This window comes from Oncorhynchus kisutch, linkage group LG3 (genome assembly GCF_002021735.2).
Source record: "Oncorhynchus kisutch isolate 150728-3 linkage group LG3, Okis_V2, whole genome shotgun sequence".
Taxonomy (NCBI): Eukaryota; Metazoa; Chordata; class Actinopteri; order Salmoniformes; family Salmonidae; genus Oncorhynchus; species Oncorhynchus kisutch.
The window spans coordinates 40,924,344-40,949,017 of NC_034176.2; the positions used below are offsets into that span (position 1 = coordinate 40,924,344).

At 45.7% G+C, this 24,674-nt stretch overlaps 1 protein-coding gene across 2 annotated transcripts in view; it reads left to right on the plus strand.

Annotated features, from left to right (window-relative positions):
- Positions 1-24,674, plus strand: part of fbxl17 (F-box and leucine-rich repeat protein 17) — a 324,960-nt gene that overhangs the window by 130,865 nt on the left and 169,421 nt on the right. For both annotated transcript variants that reach the window (XM_020475182.2, XM_020475189.2), the window contains one exon: positions 4,921-5,051. In XM_020475182.2, the coding sequence (XP_020330771.1) occupies positions 4,921-5,051 (131 nt within the window). The remainder of the gene's footprint in view (positions 1-4,920; positions 5,052-24,674) is intronic.

Sequence of the window (24,674 nt, forward strand, 5' to 3'; positions counted from 1 at the left end):
TCAAAATATATTTAATATTTCAGATTCTTCAAATTAGCCACCCTTTTCCTTGATGACAGCTTTACACACTCTTTGCATTCTCTCAACCAGCTTCATGAGGTAGTCACCTGGAATGCATTTACATTAACAGGTGTGCCTTGTTAAAAGTTAATTTGTGGAAATAATTTCCTCCTTCATATGTTTGAGCCTATCAGTTGTGTTGTGACAAGGTAGGGGTGGTATACAGAAGATAGCCCTATTTGGTAAAAGACGAAGTCCATATTATGGCAAGAACAGCTCAAATAAGTAAAGCGAAACGAAAGTCCATTATTACTTTAAGACATGAAGGTCGTTCAATCCGGATAATGTCAAGAACTTTGAAAGTTTCTTCAAGTGCAGTCGCAAAAACCATCAAGCGCTACTTTGAAACTGGCTCTCATGAGGACCGCCACAGGAAAGGAAGACCCAGAGTTACCTCTGCTGCATAGCATAAGTTCATTAGAGTTACCAGTCTCAGAAATTGCAGCCCAAATTAATGCTTAATAGAGTTCAAGTAACAGACACATCTCAACATCAACTGTTCAGAGGAGACTGCGTGAAACCAATGAGAAGAAGAGACTTGTTTGGGCCAAGAAACACGAGCAATGGACATTAAACCGGGGGAAATCTGTTGTTTGGTCTGATGAGTCCAAATTTGAGATTTTTGGTTCCAACCGCCGTGTCTTTGTGAGACGCAGAGTAGGTGAACGGATGATCACCGCATGTGGTTCCCACCGTGAAGCATGGAGGAGGAGGTGTGGGGGTGCTTTGCTGGTGACACTTGGGGATTTATTTAGAATTCAAGGCACACTTAACCAGCATGGCTACCACAGCATTCTGCAGCGATACACCATTCAATCTGGTTTGCGCTTAGTGGGACTGTCATTTGTTTTTCAACAGGACAATGACCCAACACACCTCCAGGCTACAATATGTAAGGGATATTTGACCAAGAAGGAGAGTGATGGAGTGCTACATCAGATGACCTGGCCTCCACAATCAACTGACCTCAACCCAATTGAGATAGTTTGGGATGAGTTGAACCGCAGAGTGAAGGAAAAGCAGCCAACAAGTGCTCAGCATATGTGGGAACTCCTTCAAGACGGTTGGAAAATCATTCCAAGTGAAGCTGGTTGAGAGAATGCGAAGAGTGTGGAAATCTGTCATCAAGGCAAAGGGTGGCTATTTGAAATATTTGTTTAACAATTCTACAATGTAGAAAATAGTAAAAATAAAGAAAAACATTTGAATGAATAGGTGTGTCCAAACTTTTGACTGGTACTGTGTGTGTATATATATATATATATATATATATATATATATATGTTTATTTTTGTCACATACATCAGATGGGTGCAGTGAAATGTGGTGTTTTGCAGGTTCAGCCATAATAGTACGGTACCTGGAGTAAATTGGGGTTAAAGTGCCTTGCTTAAGGGCACAGCAACAGGTTTTTCACCTTGTCGGCTCTTGTATTCAAACCAGCCCCCTTTCGGTTACTGGCCTAACTACTAGGCTACCTGCTAGCATTTATTTATTCCCTCTTTTTTTCTTAGTGTAAATGTATTGATTAGTGAACAGACTTCCATGCGGTGTTAACCTCGAGCTCCGCTCATCATCTCACACACTGGGACAGAAAATACAGAATTTTTCCATTATTAAAATCATAAACCCAAAAAGCTAATTTTTTTTCTCCATGGCAATAGTTCACTGGACCTTCGGTTGCCCAATGTGATTAATACAAAAGTGAGGAAAATCTGGCGTGTGTGTAGGCTGAGCCCAGAGCAGCTGTGTTTCTATGTGTTTTTATTAACACTGTGAATAATCAGACAACCCTTCCTGCCAACTCACAGGAGTGAAACTGCTATGGTAAAAAGCAGCGCCAATGAGGGAAAGCATGCCAGAACACACACACACACACACACTCTCGCTCTCTGTGATCAGTGTAATGAATTAGTATCAACTCTGATCTTATAAGTGATTCATTATCCTGATGCATAAAGCCCGAAAACTCTATTCATTATAATCTATCAACAGTGAGACAACAAATACTGTCACTCCTTTCAACGTGATGGATTTCACTCATTTGACCTTTATTTTCTTGACATAGATTTTATTTCTTTATTTGAGGGATTTAGGGATATTTTTTGATCCGCATTCCAAAATGTAGAATTTTCCCTGTCGTGTTTTTTTGTTGAGTTTAACAAAGTTTGAGTCTCAGCCGTGACTGTGCTTCTCTCCTCATTTATGCAGACCTATGCTAATTCACTCGCATACAACCCAGCTGCACATCGGCCAATCAGAACTGAGGGTTTGTTGCCCTGGTTTCTCGTTGGATAATTCACATCAATGGCTGGGTTTCCACTGGCTGGCCAACAAATTCTATTTTGGCAAAGATAAGCATATTTGAAGACCGAATTCCACTTTTGAAGTTGTGCTTTAGTGTTGGCCCCAGATTAAATAGCCATACAACATGATGTGTGTGTCTGTGAGAGCGTGCAGGTGAGCATCACAAGAGAGAGGGTGTTAGACCGAGACCGTGAGTGAGAGGTTTGTCTTACATGCATTTCTGCATTTTCTTTGTTTTGCCAACAACACAGCCATATCAACCCCCCCCCCCCCACACACACACCAGCATTCTATGAATAATTTAACCCTTCAATCCAAAGTCGATCACTGGGGAACTCTTTAGGATATGTATTTATCAGGTGAGCCTTGATAATGTTTCTAAAATATTATTTTGTATTGAGTTTAATTTTTACATGTGGAATGCTTCAAATGATGTGCTGTTGGGACACCATATACATAATGAAAGATATTATATATATTTCGGTATGCGTGTTTAGGGGGAACCTACTCGTTGGGGCTGATCCCATGTCTGATCCTGAATCATATTGCCGGGTCTCTATCTCCCTCTCTCGCCTCTGCCTTTGTCTCTGTCTCGCCTCTGTCTCTGCCTTTGTCTCTCCCTCTGTCTCTGCCCCTTGTCTCGCCTCTCCCTCTGCCTTTGTCTCTGCCCGTTGTCTCGCCTCTCCCTCTGCCTTTGTCTCTGCCCCTTGTCTCGCCTCTGCCTTTGTCTCTGCCCCTTGTCTCGCCTCTCCCTCTGCCTTTGTCCCTTGTCTCGCCTCTCCCTCTGCCTTTGTCTCTGCCCCTTGTCTCGCCTCTGCCTTTGTCTCTGCCCCTTGTCTCGCCTCTCCCTCTGCCTTTGTCTCTGCCCGTTGTCTCGCCTCTCCCTCTGCCTTTGTCTCTGCCCCTTGTCTCGCCTCTCCCTCTGCCTTTGTCTCTGCCCGTTGTCTCGCCTCTCCCTCTGCCTTTGTCTCTGCCCCTTGTCTCGCCTCTCCCTCTGCCTTTGTCCCTTGTCTCGCCTCTCCCTCTGCCTTTGTCTCTGCCCCTTGTATCGCCTCTGCCTTTGTCTCTGCCCCTTGTCTCGCCTCTCCCTCTGCCTTTGTCTCTCTCTGCCTTCGTCTTTGTCTCTGTCTCGCCTCTGTCTCTGCCTTTGTCTCTCTCTCTCTCTCCCTCTGTCTCTCCCTCTCTCTCTCCCTCTCTCTCTCCCTCTGTCTCTCCCTCTGTCTCTGCCTCTCTCTTTCTCTCTACTGATCTATAGTGGAGGATTATTCACGGGACTATCGCTACAAACAGATAAGTGTCACACCTTGATCCATCAGTGGGGAGGAGGTGTCTGTTCTGTAGGGAGGAGGAGACAGTGAAGCATCTATTTCTCATCTTCCAGGCTGGTAGGGTTGTTTTCTGTCCTGTGTGGGTGGTGTACAGGCCTAGGGTAGGGGTTGACTGTGAAGCTATATGTTGGAGGGCCTAGGTATAGCGTAGACAGCAGGCAAAGGGACTGCCTAGTAAACTACCTGTTGGGGCAGAAAATTGTGTGAAAGACCAGGAAAAATAAGATGTGGGGGGAGGAGGGTGTACGGACCCCAGAGCTGTGCTGCTTTGTAATCCGTTGTAGGGGTGTGGGGCGTTAGGGGGGGTTCTATGTACAGTGGAAGAGGTGGGGGCTTGGTTCGCTCGCTAAGTAGAACACTTTTGTCCACCTCTGTAGCTGTCCATGTGACCCAACACTAAGCTCTATGCATTCTAATTATGACTGCGACAACGGTTCCTCCCGGTGCTGCCGACCCCGTGTGTGTAAAGCCACTGTGGACTCTACGGTTAATTGCATCATGGATTTACCAGGTCACATGGTCATATCGGATGTTTTTCAGACTGCACGGCCTCTGACAAATAAAAACCAGACACCCTTTCTATTTCCGCGTGTGTCAAGTGAGAAGCAGATCCAGGGATTCTCCAGGTTGCCCTGCCCTTCTCCTTCCTCCTCCAGTCTGTCTTGACGAGAAGCCCACAGAGCATGCAACGATACTAATCGTAATACCTACTGGAAGCTTGTTTTGTGTGTAGCCATGACTGTGACATTTTACACCCTGCTTCCCCGTTGTGCATTTTAGAAATGGTATATGTTTTAATAATACTTATTATCTGCCTTCCTGGTGTGTGTGTGTGTGTGTGTGTAGGCTTATCCCCTTGCCGTGTGTGTATCAGAGAAAATATACCTGTGTTATTATTTCTTGTTGAGTTGGTAATCCTCTCGTAACTTTTGTTGTGCTGAAGGACTCGCTGTGCAAATCAAATGTTGTTTGTCACGTAAGTGCAGACTTTTACCGTGAATGCAGTTCAGGAGGAAAGAAATAGATCAAAATGAAATACTGCCACAAAATAACAACGAGGCTATACACAGTACAAGTGTCCTGGGGTACGAGGTAGTTGGGCTGATTGGTTGAGGTCATATGTACACACAGGTTTGGTCAGGTGATTGATTGAAGTGCTATGTATATTTAGGCAGAACGCGTGTGTGTGTCTCTACTGAACCTCTATCTCTGTCCTCTCACCTAGCTGCGTAACCTGAGCAGCCTGGACCTGCGGCACATCTCCGAGCTCAACAACGAGACCGTGATGGAGGTGGTCCGGAAGTGTAGGAACCTCAGCTCCCTCAACCTCTGTCTCAACTGGAGCATCAACGACAGGTACACACACACACACACACACACACACACACATTTCAAACTAATGTTCTGTGAGTTTAGGGCTTGTGCGTGTGTGTGTTCCTGGAATCATAGCTATTTTCCTGTAGTGAAGGCAGCATATCGTCTTTGCTCCTATATTATGAATGTGATGGTGTGTGAAATTGCTGTCGTGAGCTTTTCATCTCTTGGACTCTGGTTCTGTGTTGATGACAGTTTCTGTGTTACACTGATGTGTTACTGTGTAGGGGGCTATTTGTCAATCGCTGGATATTGCTTCCTCTAGCAGTACGCACCCGCTGAACATGTTAGGGGGCGATGAAACACCAGAACCCATTCATTTTCAATGGAGAGAAGTCAAGTGGGGGGGGGGGGGACCATCGGGCAGTGTGAGCGTTGGGCGAGGGAGCGTTAACAGGGCGGGACCAAAGAAACGGGGAAAGCTGAACTTGATGCAAATTGTCAGCGATATCACGGCGCAATTGACAGATCTGAAGCTCACTATAGCTTCCAGCCCCTACTGGATTGGCTGTTGATACTTAGCACTAGCTAGCCTGCTTGCTAGCATCCACATAAGGACCGTATGTTACTTCTCTTGCGCTACAGGTATTGATATTTATTACGCTAGTTTCTATAGAAGTCTCAGAGGCTGGAGGAGAGTAGAGGAGGTGGAAAAATAGACTTGGAAATTCAACTCTGACATGGGATGGGATTTCTGTGTTATGACACATGCTTGATGCGTTGTGGGACTGAGTCAAGCCAGTTGGCTCTTTCCCAGTTCTAGACCAGGCGTGCACGCACATGCACATAGATTTTGTTCCATGGCATGTTTGACATTTTCTGTGATGGAACTACAAACGTTGCTCACCCTCAGGGGTGGGTGGGAGAGCGAGGGGGAAGGGGAGAGAAAGAGAGGGGGAAGGAGAGAGAGAGAGGGGGGAAGGAGAGAGAGAGGGGGGGGAAGGAGAGAGAGAAAGGAGGGGGAAGGAGAGAGAGAGAGGGGGGGGAAGGAGAGAGAGAGAGAGGGGAAAGAGAGAGAGGGGGTAGGAGAGAGAGAGAGGGGGAAGGAGAGAGAGAGAGAGGGGGAAGGAGAGAGAGAGAGGGGGAAGGAGAGAGAGAGGGGGGAAGGAGAGAGAGAGAGGGGGAAGGAGAGAGAGAGGGGGAAGGAGAGAGAGAGGGGGTAGGAGAGAGAGAGGGGGAAGGAGAGAGAGAGTGGGCAGGAGAGAGAGACGGGGGAAGGAGAGCGAGAGAGTGGGTAGGAGAGAGAGACAGGGGGGTAGGAGAGACAGAGAGAGAGATGGGGGAAGGAGAGAGAAGGGGGGAGAGAAGGTTCTGGCAGCTTTTTCCTCATTGGCGCTTCCAATTCTCTGGAATGATTGACAGACTCAAATAACCCGCTGGCTGGATTCATGGATCACATCCCAGAGGAGGGAAAAGGTGAAATAGGATTTTCCTTTTGGGAGGAAGTGGGAGTTACTGTAGAGCGAGAGAGAGAGGGAAAAACCAACCCTTTAGAGGCATGACTTTGGTGGCTTGAGTAAACCCTCTCTTGTTTTATTTATCTTTCTTTTTTTAATATATTGATTTATATCTGCTTTATGTCCCTGGCAGCAGCCTACCTGCCTTGAGGTATAGCAGGCTGCTTTTGGAGTGTTAACACACTACTGTATTTACTATGCAGCCGAGAGACAACGGCTGCAGCCTCCTCGGTTTCTCAGCTCCGTACCAGGTTATACATCTATGAATCTGCTGGAATGGTTGGACTTGGAGGGTTATGGGACTCTAGTATACTCCACCAATAAAAAATAAATAAAAAAACATGACGTGTGCCAGATTACTCTGAGGGGGCCGCGAGACGTTACCGTTCTTCACCCCTTACACACACACACACACACCAGCCCTATGCCCTATAATGACATTAACTGGTGTTGGTGGAGCTGGGGGGCGAGGGGTGTGTACAGAATTATTAGGGCCTACGGCTGGGAGATGACAGAGCGAGTTAGGGGAGAGAAAATGAGAGACACAAGGCAAGAGGGGAGAGTTTACCACCTTGATTTCCCCAGTTGCAAGGTGTATAAATCCTAGGCTATATGACTGTATATCAGGCTGTGTATCAGATGTACTGTATAACCTACTGGGCTCGATCTGCTGCTGAGTGCCCAAGGGCCCAGAGAGCAAATCAAATTGATAATCTGGTTTACTGTTATGAAATGTCACATATCTCAGGGAGGTGTGGGAGAGATTGTGTTAGGGATGTCTGTTTGACAATGAGATTACATCCATGGGTGTGTTCCTCTCCTGGACAGGCCTAGTTTAGCATGTCAGAATGTAATGCTGCGGTGTAAGGGCGAGACTGGGGAGGGCGAGACTGGGGAGGGCGAGACTGGGGAGGGCGAGACTGGGGAGCGAGAGACTGGGGAGGGCGAGACTGGGAGGGAGAGTCTGGGGAGGGCGAGAGAGCCTACGGCGGGGAGGAGCCTATATGCTTACATACTTATTCACGTAGCCGACGTAAGCTAGTCATTTAAGCGTGTTAACCCTCGCAAGGCTGCCGGGCCCAGACGGCATCCCAAGCCGCGTCGTCAGAACATGCGCAGACCAGCTGGCTGGAGTGTTTACGGACATATTGTCCCCACATGCTTCAAGATGTCCACCATTGTTCCCGTACTCAAGAAAGCGACCCACTTCTGTCATCATGAAGTGCTTCGAGAGGGTACAGTATTTAAGGACCATATCTCCTCCACCGGCACCCTAGACCCCACTACAAATCACATACCGCCCAAACAGATCTACGGACGACGCAATTGCCGCTGCACTGCACACCGCCCTATCCCACCTGGACTAGAGAAGTACCTACGGAAGAATGCTGTTCATCGACTACAGCTCAGCTTTCCACACTATAGTACCTACGTTTATACGCCACTATGTGTGGACAGTTCTATGCATTGAAAAGGTGTGTGCGTCAGTCGTTATATAGGATGAGCCATGGCTAGAATACAGCCTGTACGTATGAAGCGGGTCAAACAGAATGTGAACATTATTTAAGTGACCGGTGTTCAATGACTATGTAGTGTACAAAACATTAGGAACACCTGTTCTTTCCACGACGTAGACCGAGCTATGATCCCTTATTGATGTCACCTGTTAAATCCACTTCGATCAGTGTAGATGAAGGGGAGGAGACAGGTGAAAGAAGGATTGTTGAGACATGGGTCGTGTGTGTGTGCCATTCAGAGGGTGAATGGGCATGACTAAAGATGTAAGTGCCTTTTGAACGGGGGGGGGGTGCCAGGCGCACCGGTTTGTGTTAAGAACTGCAACGCTGCCGGGGTTTTCACGCTTAAGTTTCCCGTGTGTGTCAAGAATGGGCCAGCATCCCTGTGAAAGTTTTCGACACCTTGTAGAGTCCATGCCCCCCCCGACGAATTGAGGCTGTTGGCAATATTAGGAAGGTGTTCTTAATGTCTGGTATACTCTGTGTGTATATATAGTGAGTTTACACAACCCTAAACACTGCCGTGCGTGAGAAGCCCAGGAGGTTGGTCGTTACTGGATCCGGCGTGCCTGGCACCGATGCTCATACTATGCTCGCTGAGGTCACTCTTTTTTCCCCAGTCTAATGCTTTACATAGCAAGCCACGGCCAGGTTACTCACTGTCTGTAGTAGCAATTAATTTTCGTGAACGGGGTGGTGTACCTAATAAACTGGCCACTTAGTGTGCGCACACATATATATATTTATGACCTTTTTGGATTATGTGTGTATTGCTAGGTATTGCTACACGGTTGGCGCTGGAAACACAAGCATTTCACTGTACCTGCGATAACATCTGCAAACCTGTGTACACGACCAATAAACTTTGATTTGATTTGATGCGAGCCTACGGCTGGGAGATGACAGACAGAGAGAGAGTTAGGGGAGAGAAAATGAGAGACGCAAGGCAAGAGGGGAGAGTTTACCACCTTGATTTCCCCAGTTGCAAGGTGTATAAATCCTAGGCTGTATGACTATATCAGGCTGTATATCAGATGTACTGTATAACCTACTGGGCTCGATCTGCTGCTGAGTGCCCAAGGGCCCAGAGAGCAAATCAAATTGATCATCTGGTTTACTGTTATGAAATGTCACATATCTCAGAGAGGTGTGAGAGAGATTGTGTTAGGGGTGTCTGTTTGACAATGAGATTAACCTCCATGGGTGTGTTCCTCTCCTGGACAGGCCTAGTTTAGCATGTCAGTATGTAACGCTGCGGTGTAAGACAGAGAGATACGGAGACGGAAAAGGGAGACAGACACCCGGCAATATGATTCAGAATCAGACATGGGATCCGCCATAACGAGTTGGTTTCCCTTAAACACGCGCGAGCCGCAAACATGCATGTACACAGTACACCCACACTCTACAAAAGCACTAGCAATCACCACTAGCAATCAGTCATCTTGCAGAAACAGTTTCCACCTGTGCCTCCCCTCTTCCACATCCCATCTCTTTACCATTTACCTCCCTGCTGCTAGATTACCACTGTGGTATTTGGGGGGCTTGACCTAGACGGGGTGTTTGTGTGTGGAGGTAAACAGGTGTAAAATGACCTCTTATTTCCTGGTGTAATTCCCCCCCGATGGGGACATCAGATAGATGGAACCCATGAGGTAGGTGTGTGTGTGTGTGTGTGTGTGTGTGTGTGTGTGTGTGTGTGTGTGTGTGTGTGTGTGTGTGTGTGTGTGTGTGTGTGTGTGTGTGTGTGTGTGTTTGTGTGTTTGTGCGTGTGCGCCCGTGCGTGATGAAATGAGGTGTCATCAAAAATACAGGACCCAAGGGGAGGTAAAATACCCTGGCAGTTTATTCTCCCCCCCCTCTAACGCCTTCTCTCCACCTCTCAAACCATTGTGCCTTAACACTCGACCAATGACTGTCTGACTGGGACAGTGGGAGGTCCTTATTTGCTATTCTTAATTTCACGGAAGATTGTAGAGCATTTTGTGTGATGACCCGAAGCATGTTGTTCAGCATGTTGTTCAGCATGTTGTTCAGCATGTTGTTCAGCATGTTGTTCAGCATGTTGTTCAGCATGTTGTGTTCAGCATGTTGTGTTCAGCATGTTGTGTTCAGCATGTTGTTCAGCATGTTGTTCAGCATGTTGTTCAGCATGTTGTTCAGCATGTTGTTCAGCATGTTGTTCAGCATGTTGTGTTCAGCATGTTGTTCAGCATGTTGTTCAGCATGTTGTTCTCACCATACCAGTAATGTTACACAAGAGAGTGAAAGAGATACGAGTCAATTAGAAGATGATGAAACAAAGGGGATAGCAGTCAAAGACGTTGTGTTTGACATATTAAAAAACATTACCTCAGTTCCAAACCGTCTCCTCCTCTCGAGAATGGTGAAGAGTGGTCAGTAAAACTGCCTCACTATAGACACTTGGTACATCAGTATGTCTCAGCGTTACCCCTGCCTGTGTTCGGTTTTAAGGTTGTATTAGCCGTAGGTACAGGATATAGATGGTATACGCCGTCCATTGAAATGCTCACCTGCAGTTTTCTTTCTCGGACACAATACAACAACGATACGAAGTCATGAAAGATAAGAACACGGACATAAAGTAAATAGCTCAGTAGAATAGAATAAACATTGAATTATAATACACGAAGGCACGGTTTGTAGTCCAACATTTACACGCGTTTTGTGGGATTGCGGGGCAAGTGTTTAAATTGTGCAGTAATAATAAGACTGGGAGCAGCAGTTGTGATGTGTGTTTAGCGTGAATATACAGGTAACTACCAAAATAAAGGAAACGCCAACATAAAGTGCCTTAACAGGGCGTTGGGCCACAACAGCTCTAATGCACCTTGGCATAGATTCTACAAGTATCTAGGACTCTGTTGGAGGGATGCGACAACATTCTTTCACCCTAAATTCCATAATATTGTTGTTTTTTTGACGGTGACGTAAAACGCTGTCTCAAGGCTCCGCTCCAGAATCTCCCGTGAGTTTCAATTGGTTTGAGATCTGGGGACTGAGAAGGCCATGGCATATGGTTTTCATCAAGCCATTCAGTGACCACTCGTGCCCTGTGGTTGGGGGCATTGTCATCCTATGGGGGGGGCATAGCCGTGGTAGCAAAAATAATGTCCAAAATAATGGCCTGCCCAGCATTTTTATATACGACCCTAAGCATGATGGGATGTTAATTGCTTCATCAATTGTGTGTATAAGGTAGTGTGTACACATATTACTATGGAATTATCAACGGGGCACCAGTCCAGTTATTGCACAAAATAGTATTCTAAACCCTGACTTATGGATTATTTCAGTAATACCTCTACAAGACTATAATTACAATAATAGTATTCTAAACCCTGACTTATGGGTTATTTCAGTAATACCTCTACAAGACTATAATTACAATAATAGTATTCTAAACCCTGACTTATGGGTTATTTTAGTAATACCTCTACAAGACTATAATTACAATAATAGTATTCTAAACCCTGACTTATGGGTTATTTTAGTAATACCTCTACAAGACTATAATTACAATAATAGTATTCTAAACCCTGACTTATGGGTTATTTTAGTAATACCTCTACAAGACTATAATTACAATAATAGTATTCTAAACCCTGACTAATGGGTTATTTCAGTAATACCTCTACAAGACCAGAATTACAATAATAGTAAAACATTGATTCATCTGAAGGTGGGAATTCTTTTGAGAATCAATTTGAGTCCTTTACCAGTGTCGTGTCTTTGGCTATGCCGGATGAAGTGATATGACATGCTATTCTATAAAATCCTCTCTCTGTAATTAATATTACCTGATTGAGCTAATCATGTAAATGTAATTAACTAGAAAGTCGGGGCACCACGAAATAATATTTATAGAGCTGTTATCTTCCGAATAAACTCTTAGACCTAGTAATATTTTACGTCAATATCAGTCAATATCAATCGACACCTTATTTCAGTCTCACCTGAAAGTGGTAAATTCTTGGTTATCTTCACGAACCCTGGCCAACAAGTTGAATCAGCAATACAAAATTTAGTTTAATTATTTATTTACTAAATACCTAACTAATCAGGTATTTAGGACTTAAGGGTTGGCCTGAAGAAGTAGGGGGACGCTGGAACGAGGCCGGGATGCTGTCGCATTTTGTTGGTCTTTTAGTTTGAGGAAGCTGTGTAGAGTTATTGTGTAACTCGGGTTCCAATAGGTTTTAACCTAATTTGTGTTCTGTTAGGTCGTCCCATCGTATTTGTACTTTTCTGCAGATTTTTGGTAATGGGTATGAAAGGCTGAACTTTAAGCCTACTAAACTCTTCCTTCTCTTGTCATGCAGAGCTGAGAGTACCCAGAAGTTAGGGCTCGGCATAGCAAGTCAAAATTCGGAGTAACATCTGTTTTAATAGAACCATGAACTGTCCTACCAGTGGTAGTTCTGAGAAGGTATACTTTCTCATCGTCTGAGATTTGTGGCAGTAAATGCAGAGAATGGTTGAGATTTTTGAAGTTTGACTTCATGTTTGAGCCTTAAGGATGTGACGGATCAAAAATGTTCAATGTCTTTCATAAGTTTTCTGGCTTGGTTGAGTGTGTGGAGTTTTGCCTGGGATGTTTCAGTAGGCCTAGGTGTCAAACACAGGAGGTTGGTGGCACCTTAATTGGGGAGGACAGGCTGGTGGTAATGACTGGAACGAAATCAGTGGAACGGTATCAAACACATGGTTTATCCCCATATCCCCAATTTTGTGATATCCTATTGCGATCCAATTACGATCTTGTCCCAACAGGCTCAGGAGAGGCGAAGGTCGAGTCATTAGTCCTCCGAAACATGTCCCGCCAAACCGCGCTTCTTAACACCTGCCGCACCAATGTGTCGAAGGCAACAGTGTTTAACTGACGACTGAGGTCACCGTGCAGGTGCCCGGCCTGCCACAAGGAGTCGCTAGAGCGCAATGAGACAAGTAGAGCCCCCCCCCAGCCAAACCCTCCCCTAACCCAGACAACGCTGGGCCAATTGTGCACCGCCCTATGGGACTCCCGGTCACGGCTGGTTGTGACACAGCCTGGGATCGAACCCGGGTCTGTAGTGACGCCTCAGGCACTGCGACGCAGTGCCTTAGAACGCTGTGTCACTCGGGAGGTGGGGTATTGCCTTTTGTTTTGAAAATAAACATTCCCTTGTACTTGGTCAACCCAAAGGGTTCTGCTCACAGTCTTTGCTTGGCCCTGATTTAGCTCATTCAACTTTTATAGCTGATTAGAGACTTGGGACTTGTAGGTTAACAATTTAGTTTTTATTTGTTCCATTTCTGAACGCATGACTTGGGACTGTTCTTATGTGTCATTTTGTAATTGGCAAGTGTTGAACATAGCTGCTAGGTCAGTTAAATTAGCGAAATCTAATCTCACAGGCATAGCCTTATCGCCTTGTGAGTTTAACAATAGCTTGGATTTATGTTCCATTTGGGACCCCTGTAGCGTGAGAGAAGATAAGATCTCTGTGGTGTTATCCGGGGCCACATGGTGGGATACATTGCTGGTAGTCTCAGTCAGACTGTAAGAGGACTGGTTGAGAGTTTTGTCCTCAAATGATTTTATTGCTGCTGCGAGTAACACACACAGTTTAATTTCATTAGACATTGGGCGGTTTAACATCGATGCACCTAGTGCAATCATTACCACGATGTTTATACCACCAGGGCCGATCAGGGCTCTGGTGGTATAAACAAAACAGTTGTTTGTTAGCCATTGCGATCAATGTCGGTCAGATAATTCTGATGATCTGATATGCTCAAAGTGCTGTTAAATAGTAAGTCTGTTTGAACGTGATATCCTAATCAACGTTATTCTACTCTATGTTCAATCCTATACTTTATCAAATGACAACGTTAGAGTGTATCCAATAGTTGTGTTGACATTTTGCGAAGACTTTTGAGAACGGTAGCACTCTTGTCACACTTTTAGTGGGTACAGAGGTGTCCGTTTCAGAGCATTTTTCGCGCCTCGCAAACTCATGATGTCAAATTGTTCTAGCAAAGTAGCTCTAAGGTTCTCCTCGCACAGGGTGTCAGATAGTAAGATAGTGTGTACACTTATTAAATGGGCACCAGTTATTGGACAAAATGGTCTTCTAAGCCCTCCCTGACTTATGAGTTATTTTAGTAATACCTCTATAAGACTAGTTACAATAATATGTATGACATTTTTGAACATCAATTGGAGTTTTTACCAGAACAACAAGACAAAACCAATTGATTGTGCCACATGTAATAACACTCATCAGTTGCAGAGGCTGTCCTATAATTGTCTTCGCTTTCTTTCCCTTGAAGAAGATTAGCTCACGCGTATCGTTCAGGCTACGCTCGCTCTTTTAAGTCTTCCGTCTTCTTCTCAGCCTGTTTAGTGCAGGGGCACCTCCGTCCCTATTTCTGTACTGGATATCAGGTACGATTCCTTAAAATGTACTTTTCCCCCTAATTGATCAGTTACCAGTTCTGGACGTTTAAAGGGAAAGGTCCTGGGCCTGTGGTCGACCTGCTGGCGATGGAGTTTTTTGGTATCACCCCCAGCTGTCGCGACCCATTTTATACGACCCACTGTCTTGGAAGCAGATCAGGTGTTTTGGGGTGATAACCTAAAGTTGGTTAAGGTCAATTCAACATGAGGTTCAGCCTTGTTCAACATATCACATTCAAACGACACATCGCTACATGTGGAAGCATGTGCTTTCAATATAATTTCTATCCCCCATATACTCAAGTGTTTCCATTATTTTTGGCAGTTACCTGTATATGTGTGCGTGAGTGTGTTAAGGTGCAGAGAGTCAGTGCAGGTGACCAGTCAGGTGCAAGTGTTCAGCAGTCCTATGGCTTGTAGTTAGAAGCTGTCTCTGAGCCTTTGGGTATCCGTAAGGGAGGGAACAGCTCGTGGCTGGGGTGTCTGGGGGTCCTTGATGATGCTTTGGGCCTTCCTCAGACACTGTTTTGCGTAGTTTTCCTGAACGGGTGGGAGCACAGTCCAAGTGATGTACTAGGCTGTTTTCACCACCCCCTGGAGGGCCTTGCGGTCAAGCAATTCCTGTACCAGGCTGTGATACAACAGGTCAGGATGCTCTCTGTGTTGTTTGCGGTAGTATTTGGAGTAGACCCGGGTTGGCATGCCCATTTTCTTCAGCCGCCTTAGTAAATAGAGACGCTGTTGCTCCCTCCTGACAAGGGTGGGGGGTGTTGTTGGTCCATGTCAAGTCCTCGGTGATGTGGACGGTCAGGAACTGCTGACTCTCAGTCCCGTTGATATGGATCGGGGCATGTTCCCTCTGCTTCCTGAAGTCAACAATCAACTCCTTTCTTGAAATTGAGGGAGAGGTTGTTGTCCTGGCACCACAATGCTAGTTGACTTAACCAACAACAGCCTGTAGAGAGGAGTTACCAGGCCTAAGAGTCAGTGTGGAGGTGTTGTTGGATTGGGTATTTGCCTTTGTAGTCCGTGATCATCTGTAGTCCGTGCCAAATGCGTTTCCGAGTCCGAGTTGTCGAACATCAATTCGCTAATGGATTTGCGGCGCTGGTACCTGCTTGCCTTGTACGCGCCACGCTCCACCTAGTCATCAGGGTTCGTTCTGCTGACATTGAATGCAGTACGGGCTCTCAGCATGGTACAGACTCTCAGCATGGTACGGGTACTCAGCATGGTACGAGCTCTCAGCATGGTATGGGCTCTCAGCAAGGTACGGGCTCTCAGCAAGGTACGGGCTCTCAGCAAAAAGCAGGCTCTCAGCATGGTATGGGCTCTCAGCATGGTACGGGATCTCAGCATGGTACGGCCTCTCAGCAAGGTATGGGCTCTCAGCATGGTACGGAATCTCAGCATGGTACGGGGCTCTCAGCAGGGTTGATCCAGGGTATTTGGTTGGGGAATGTCCTGGATCTTTATTGTGGGTACAACATCAACCCATTTCCTAATGAAGCCTCTTACTGGCCATGTATATTCCTCCATGTTGTTGGAGGACTCCTGGGTGGATGATGCATCTTTGAACATATTCCGATCAGTGATCTCGAGTCCTGCAGCGTTGAGTCTGCCTCTTCTGTCCAGTCCAGCGCCTCACTATTCTCTGTTAAACAGTACAGTTGTGAAACGGTGTGTCTGTCTGTGTCAGGACTGCTAAACTATTCAGTTATTTCATTCTGCCTGAAGTGCCTGCACAGTTCATGTATTTATGTTGGCCTTTGAGTTTTCCTGGAGTTGATTTGGGTCCCCGTGTGTGGAGTTGTGTCTGTGGGGTGTGTGTGTGTTTTTGAGAGAGAGAATGCGTGGTTGGATGCGTATGTGGGGTGTCGATTTTGTGTGTGAGGGTGAGAGCAAGCGCAAAACTAGTCAGCTTGCCTCTTGTCCACTTTGAAAGCAGACACGTGGACTTACATTTTCTGGGGGTTGTTCATTTGGCGTATAGTTGTGTTTACCACGTCCCAAAGCCTCCCTCTCTCCCTTTCAGTCTTTCACTCTCACACCGTTCCCGACAGCTTCATTTAAACAACAAAATCAATATTGGCTCACCCTCCTCTATTTCTCTCCCTTTTTCCTCCCTCCTTTCTCCTGGCGAACATTCTCAGCATATCTCCATCACTTCACAAATCACCCTCCAAATTGCCTGTTATACATTTTTGTCGCCTCTCATATAAATCAAACAAGATGAGGGATGGCTCGGGGGCCCCTCTGACTTTTCCTCGACTTTTTTCACACGTTTTTAATAAAATAGTGAATATCTGAGAGTCATTCTCCCAGAAAAGCATTACTCCGAGGGTGCATAGGCATGTGTCGGCCTGTTGTGTCTGTAGGAATGGATAATTATGGGACGATAAGGGCAGTTGACAGCCAATATGCAAAGTCTTGGGAATGTTGTGAACGGAAGTAAAATACGACGCTGGTCCCGTGTGGCTCAGTTGGTTGAGCATGGCGCTAGCAACGCCTTGTATCGCGAGTTCGATTCCTGCTGGGGCCACTCACTGTTGTATGGCATTTATTATTATTATTATTATTATTATTATTATTATTATAATACAACTGTGTCTCACCTCACCTGATATCAGAGTCTTTCTCAACTCCAGTATTTGGGTTTTTTGTGTGATCTCTCGGTTCAGTTTCCAGGTGTTTGTTAAATGTCACCTAAATGTCAGCGGGGACTTGAGCTTGGGACAGGGTTTTATCCCTGCCTACCTGTCACGTGACGTTTTAGCTCAAGTCCAAAAGGACATCCCATCCCCTCCTATCCGTTTCCTAGTCTTACAGATAGATCGTAGACCTGGAGCTCAACTGGACCATTGAAAAGCGACTTTTCTCTCCCTCGTCTCTCTATGGGTGTCCAAGGAACAGTGCAAAAGTCCATCCAGGCCCTTCCTTCAGCTCGTAGACCTTAAAACAATGACTATCATCTGCTGACTACTTTAGTCAGAAACTCCACATACACTCGGTCTGCACCTTGCCTTGACAGCACATTAGTTAAACAAGCCTTTGCCTTGTACTCCCGTGATTTATAAATCATGAATTGCTTTTCCTATTTACTGACGACTGGTTTATTGTTGTGTGTGTATGGGCTGTCGCAGGGTATTAGGCAACTGTTTACCAGAGTCGACGCAAAAGCGGGTTTTATTCTGCTTCCCTGGTGTCACACATGAGAAATAAGAGGTGCTTGGAAAGCCGCCGCGGTGTGCTGCGAGGAGTTTGATCACGGCGGCGTGACGTGTGCGCACACAAACGCGCGCGGCGAGGTGATTATTTGTGGCAGGTTTGATGTAGAAGCGCGGTATGATGAACACGCCGGTGTGGTTATTAATGTTGAGTAATGGCAGCGTCAGGCACCGACTGTGTTGATCAGTAGCGTCTGGAGAAAACCCTCGCTGAGAGCAGACGGATATACCGCTGACACAGTATCAGGATGGAACAGCCCCTTCAGGTGCAAGTTGTTCTTAGCCACAGATCTAGGATCAGCTTCACCTCCCCAAATCCTCTTGTCTTTTATGTCCCAGTGCAGTCTATGGCCATGTGTAAATAAGCCTTAATGTGTTCCCTCAAACTCACCTTGTGGCTTTAGGAGTCAACCCCCATCTGGAACCAATGCATTTGAGTCACATGGGAAAGGACACGTTTCTCTCTTTCTAAACCTCTCCTTCAACCCTTTTCTCTCTCTCCCCTCCGCGCTGCTGTTATGGGTCGTTTAGGAGATGTGTTGTGTTCAAAGAGCTTCTGTTAATTGAGTATGGGTCAAGTGTCTGCAGTAATACGACACTTTAGTGCTGTGTGTGTTCTTAGCCATAGGGGCTCCATGTCCGACTCCCCTCAGGGGCTCTCTCCATTATTCCACCCCAGAGGGAAGCACTTAAACTGGGCTTGCGTTTGTTCAGTCTCCAGCTGGATCTGCGGGTCATGCGTAAAAGCTATTGGAGTCGCGCTGAATCAGGCCATCTACTCAGAAAATAGGCGATGTAATCACACAGAACGCTGCTTAAGAAGTGCTCCGCTGGCCAGGAACCAAAAGAGCCGGGAGCCTCGTTGCACTCAGGGAGAGATGGGGGTCGCACACCGGGCCGCCTGGGCAGGGATACAGGCTCTGATGCTTCCTGTGTCCAGACGCTCGTCCTTCAACACCTCCTGCTCTGCCCAAATACTCTCAGACAGGTTGGAGGGAATGTACTTTCACAGCGATGCTGGCTGTAATAAGGGGCTACAGTATTGGTGGCCAAATCCTAACTTGAGATCTGTACATGGAAGAAAATCTCCCAAAAGCTATAAAGGAAAGATGCTCAGCCAGAAAAGCCATGCGGCGGTTTAAAAAAGAAAACGGCCTGTGACTGATCCAGACCGTACAGGTGTGACCATGCAGATGTGAAGACCGTTTGATGTGCAGGGCCAGGGACGAATGGTTTAGTTGTATAGGGTGTGGTCAAATGGGGGGGGTGGATCGCACGCGCGCACTCGCGCCCGACATGCACAAATGAGACGAGGGAAGCGGGGAGAAGCCACCGCGCTCGGTTTAATGAACCCTGGTTAAATGAATTGAGCTCTTTCTATTGAGTTCACCTCTCCCTGGTGGCAGAGCAGCACTTCAGCCATTGTGTCTTGGAGTCCCTCTCTGTGTACATACCTGTTTGTCCCACACTAGCTTAATAAGTGGATTCTATTGAGGAGTGTAATTGCGTATTAAAAATGCTCTTCTATTAAGGGGGCTTGAGAGTGCACATGTTTATGTAAATGCCTAGAATTGGGCACAGATTAATGAAATTACCCAGGCTTCCCGTCACCAGGGGAGAGGGGGATGTCTCTTCTCTAACTAAAGGAGAAGAAAAAGAGGGTATTGTAGCCTATTAGGTATCATCGAAAGGCTGGAGGGTGTGTCTGTCTAGGGTGTGGATTAGAAAAAAGCTTAAATGTCCCTTGGACAATTTTTGCATATTCAATTTGAAGACTTTCCCAGTCACTGCTGTTGTGCAGCGGTGTAAGTGGAGGCTCTTGTCTTTCTGCTTTGTTAAACCATACTAGAAGTAGGAGAGGTGTGTGTGTGTGTGTGTGTGTGTGTGTGTGTGTGTGTGTGTGTGTGTGTGTGTGTGTGTGTGTGTGTGTGTGTGTGTGTGTGTGTGTGTGTGTTACATCCGGTCACCTGTTACAGACCACTGAGCCAAAACTCCCTTTCTACACCCCAGCCCACACTCAATGCTCTCAGTTCACACCGAGGCATGTGTCCTGGGGTGGTGTTTGTGTGGGTTGGTTAGTGTGTTTCTGCTATGGTCTTATAGTAGGTTTGGAGGTTTCGGTGTTGACCAGTGCTCAAAGTCCACTGGGGAAAAACCCTATTTCCTAGACGGCTCAGCATTGAATGGGTGCCAAAACACATCCCGGTTCAAATGCCTGCTCCCCCCCCCCCCTAACCTAACATATCCAGGCCAGACCATACTGTATCGTGTGCTTGATCGGCCGCCCAAACTCCTGTACCTAAAAATGATCCGCTGGAACGGATTGATGCATAAACACTCAAGACCCTGAAACTTTCTGGAAACTTTTCCCGCTGGAAACTCCCAACTGTCAACTCTTTTTATTATTATTTTTATTTTTTATGTCTTCCTTTTTCTTCTGAAGCTAGGAATTCCCCAACTTAGAATGAGAAGATGAGGGGTAAATGGAGTTTTTAAAAACACTGGTTGTTTTTAGGTGTATGTGTTCCTCTCCGTTTAACTCTGTGAGAAACCATGTTGATGTTACCATAACAAAAGGTTCTAATTTCCCTCAGTTAGGGCGTTTGTAATGCCTGAGGTTTCTTTTCATAGCTGTGAGGTGAATGTGCTTTCCAGGCGAAACGTTATGTTTAGCTGTGGCCTCCCCAACTCCACTGGCTAGTTCTGAGACACTTAGTTAACTGTTGTGGTTCCCAATGACTCAAGTTGCAGCATTGCTGCTAGCAACACCAGGGTTTAGGCTTTGATTCCTGAATACCAAACCTTTGTCCCATTTGCAGAGCTATGAAACACCCCGCCTCTCACACCCAGTCTATTCTACACATGCTCCCAGCCCTCTCAGAGTGGTAATAGCTATATGCTGTGGCTTATACATCTCGGCCCCAATCTCCCTCCCTCCCTCACCCCTTACCTCCCTCATTCTCTCTCTCCCTCGTTTAGAGCGATCACTATTTAAACTCCCCTCTGCTCCCCGGTCTTATCAGATCCGTCAGAAGTGAAAGACTATTAAAGAAGGTCCCCAGAGCTTAGTGGTGGGTGGGTGTGTGTGTGTGTAGGGGTGTGTGTGTGTGTGTGTAGGTGTGTAGGCTCTCCTTTCCCATCCTGTGAATCACCAATGAGAGCGTGAACTCTGGTGGGAAATGTATTGGCAGCCGATCTGGAAGATTACGGAAACTCAGACTTGTGGGAGGCAGTAAAAAGAGGGAAAATAAGAGTTAGCCATAAACCCATAGAGAATAAAAATGTGAATAAAGAGTGGTGCTGATCTTTTGACCTTGTGGTTAGAGGCCGGGCCGCCTCACTGCCTGGCAGAGTGGGAACTTTGAAGCGGTTGATGCCTTACAGTTGGACATGCGCACACACACACACACACACACACACACACACACGGCTGTGCTGGCTGAAGGGTCTGTATACCGTGTCCCCTCTCTGTCTCCCATAGTGAAGGGATGATACGTACAGTCAGGGATGGGAACTTTGATGGGGGTGGGGCCACAACCACACACTGCAGTCAGGGGTGGGGCCACAACCACACACTGCAGTCAGAGCCGGCCCTTAGCCTTTTGGGAGCCCGAAGTTGAAATGTTGTGAGCAAAACATTGACAGCAGAGAGAGAAAAAAGGGACATTTTAGAGTTAATTTCCTGCAATTCTACACATTTTTACTATTCTAACTCTCAACAGTAAGTTGAGACCCCCCACTGAGTTCCAAGAAACTAAAAAAGAACTTCTCAACATCAGGAATGAAGAGGCGACTCCGGGATGCTGGCCTTCTAGGCAGAGTTCCTCTGTCCAGTGTTTGTGTTCTTTTGCCCATTTTCTTTTAATTGGCCAGTCTGAGATATGGCTTCTTTTTTTTTGCAACTCTGCCTAGAAGGCCAGCACCTCGTAGTCGCCTCTTCACTGTTGACGTTGAGACTGGTGTTTTGCGGGTACTATTTAATGAAGCTGCCAGTTGAGGACTTGTGAGGCGTCTGTTTCTCAAACTAGACACTCTAATCAAATCAAATTGTATTAGTCACATGCGCCGAATACAACAGGTGTTGACCTTCCAGTGAAATGCTTACTTACGAGCCCCTAACCAACAATGCAGTTAAAAAAATTATAATAAGAGATAAAAGTGACAAGTAATTAAAGAGCTGCAGTAAAATAACAATAGCGAGACCATATACAGGGGGCTGCCGATACAGAGTCAATGTGTGGGGGTACCGGTTAGTATGTACTTGTCTTCTTGCTCAGCTGTGCACCGGGGCCTCCCACTCCTCTTTCTATTCTGGTTTAGTGCCAGTTTGCGCTGTTCTGTGAAGGGAGTAGTACACAGCATTGTATGAGATCTTCAGTTTCTTGGCAATTTCTCGCATGGAATAGCCTTCATTTCTCAGAACAAGAATAGACTGACGAGTTTCAGAAGAAAGTTATTTGTTTCGGGCTATTTTGAGCCTGTAACCGAACCCACAAATGCTGATGCTCCAGATACTCAACTAGTTTAACAAGGCCAGTTTTCAGCTGTGCTAACATAATTGCAAAAGGGTTTTCTAATGATCAATTAGCCTTTTAAAATGATAAACTTGGATTAGCTAACACAACGTGCCATTGGAACACATGAGTGATGGTTGCTGATAATGGACCTCTGTACACCTATGTAGATATTCCATAAAGAATCTGCCGTTTCCAGCTACAATAGTCATTTACAACATTAACAATGTCTACACTGTATTTCTGTATTTTTTGCATTTCTTTCAAAAACAAGGACATTATATTTATTTCCCTGGTCTAGTTCAATCGTAATGCTCTAAGAACATGTCAGCTACTGGACTCATCTCCTCACCAGTACAGCCCTTGTCATTGGCTCTCAGTCTGAATCACTGGTCTCTGTCGTGTATAGATCAACACAGAGAGAGAGAGAACATTAGCGGATTAAAGGACTTTTCAATTGGACTGCTGTTGAGATGGATACTTAACCCGGATTTGTCATTCGCCAGTTATAGCAGCTGTATTAGGCACTAATGCACGGTATGGGATATGGAATCATGGACGTTATCCCTGATCATAGTGTTTCATATATAAATAACTACCGGCTGGAGAGAGAGAGAGGTGGAGGGAGAGAGCGAGAGAGAGAGAATAGTTTGTGTCCTCAGGGGTTGATCTCAGGGTCTCTTGGGGCATCGTATTCACCGTATCAGCAGTCTCAATCACTCCTCTCTTTTACATCCCTTTCTTCACTCAATCTCGTCATTCACTTTCTCCAATCCTGTCATCCTCTCATCTGCATTGATCAAGCATGTCTGCCGTCATGGGTCCCAGGCCGCGTACATGATGAAGAGAAGCGCTTGGCGTGCCACTGTACCTGATGAAGCTCTCTGTGCCTGGCGATTTGTTAAAGGTACATCTCTGCAGTGGTCTAAGGCATTGCATCGCAGTGCTAGCTGTGCCACCAGAGACTCTGGGTTCGAGCCCAGGCTCTGTCGCAGCTGGCCCCGACCGGGAGGTCCATGGGGCGACGCACAATTGGCCTAGCGTCGTCCGGGTTAGGGAGGGTTTGGCCGGTACGGATATCCTTGTATCCGGGAGTTGTAGCGATGAGACAAGATAGTAACTACAAACAATTGGAAACCACGAAATAGGAGAGAAAAAATGTATATATATTTTAATAAGGTCTCTGATTAAAAGGTCTTTAACCTCTGGATTGTTATGAAAACACTTTTACTCAGATGAACGTTGAGTGTGATTCAGTGAGACTTGACTTTAAAGCACAGTATGATGTTCAGTGTCTTGGTTAAGCTCCTGTGATATGACTGAAGAAGAACCAGTCTTTCTGGCGACAACTTAGTCCTCCTGGCCCTTATAAAAAATGTTTTAACCACCATCCCCCTTCAGTCTTGACTTTACATCAGGGCTGTTTTCAAGCAGCCACTTTCTGAGGACATTTCAATTTAAGATTCTCAATCACAGACCGGATGAAGCAAAAATGGTGTCTTGCGAAGTGAAATCGCTTGTCTTGCTTCGTCACGTCGAACAAGTGGACCTGACAGAGACAGTTTTCCAGAAAAGCTTTTACAGGCCGTCGTAAAATACTTCTTCAGGCTTCCAAAAATTATGGATTAGCATATTCTCTGGGGATTGGTTGATTGTGGATGCGTTACATTAATAAGGCCTTCTCTGTAAGATGTTTCAGCAGAGAGATAGATGGATCTATTTTTTGCCACCTTGTGAAAACTGCAATATATCTTCATTTTAACAGTCCGCTATAAATGTCACACTGTAGATATTTTCTTAATGAAAACATCACCCTGTGTCCAAAGTTTGATAAATGGAGCTGGTTTGAGGGGAACTTTGGGAGTCTTGAGTTCCCCAGTTGTGTTCTGAAAGCCAGTCTGACTGCTGCCTTCAGGCCCTGTCTGTCTGTCAAGCCCACAGTCCGCTTGTAAAATACTAGCGGAAAATACAATCTGTTTTTCAATAGCCTCCGTTATTAGAAAGGTAATCCAACAATTCTGTCCTCTTTATTTATTTATTTTCTTTCTTTCTCTCTCTTCTTTCTTTCTTTCTCACGCTCTCTTTCTCCTTTCTTTCTTTCTCGCTCTCTCTCTCCTTTCTTCCTCTCGCTCTCTTTCTTTCTTTCTTTCTTTCTTCCTCTTGCTCTCTCTCTTCTCCTAGCCTCCGTTATTAGAAAGGTAATCCAACAATTCTGTCCCCTTTCTTTCTTTCTTTCTTTCTTTCTTTCTTTCTTTCTTTCTTTCTTTCTTTCTTTCTTTCTTTCTTTCTTTCTTTCTTTCTTTCTTTCTTTCTTTCTTTCTTTCTTTCTTTCTTTCTTTCTTTCTTTCTTTCTTTCTTTCTTTCTTTCTTTCTTTCTTTCTTTCATTCTTTCATTCTTTCTACATCAATAAGAGTGTGGAATGCAAC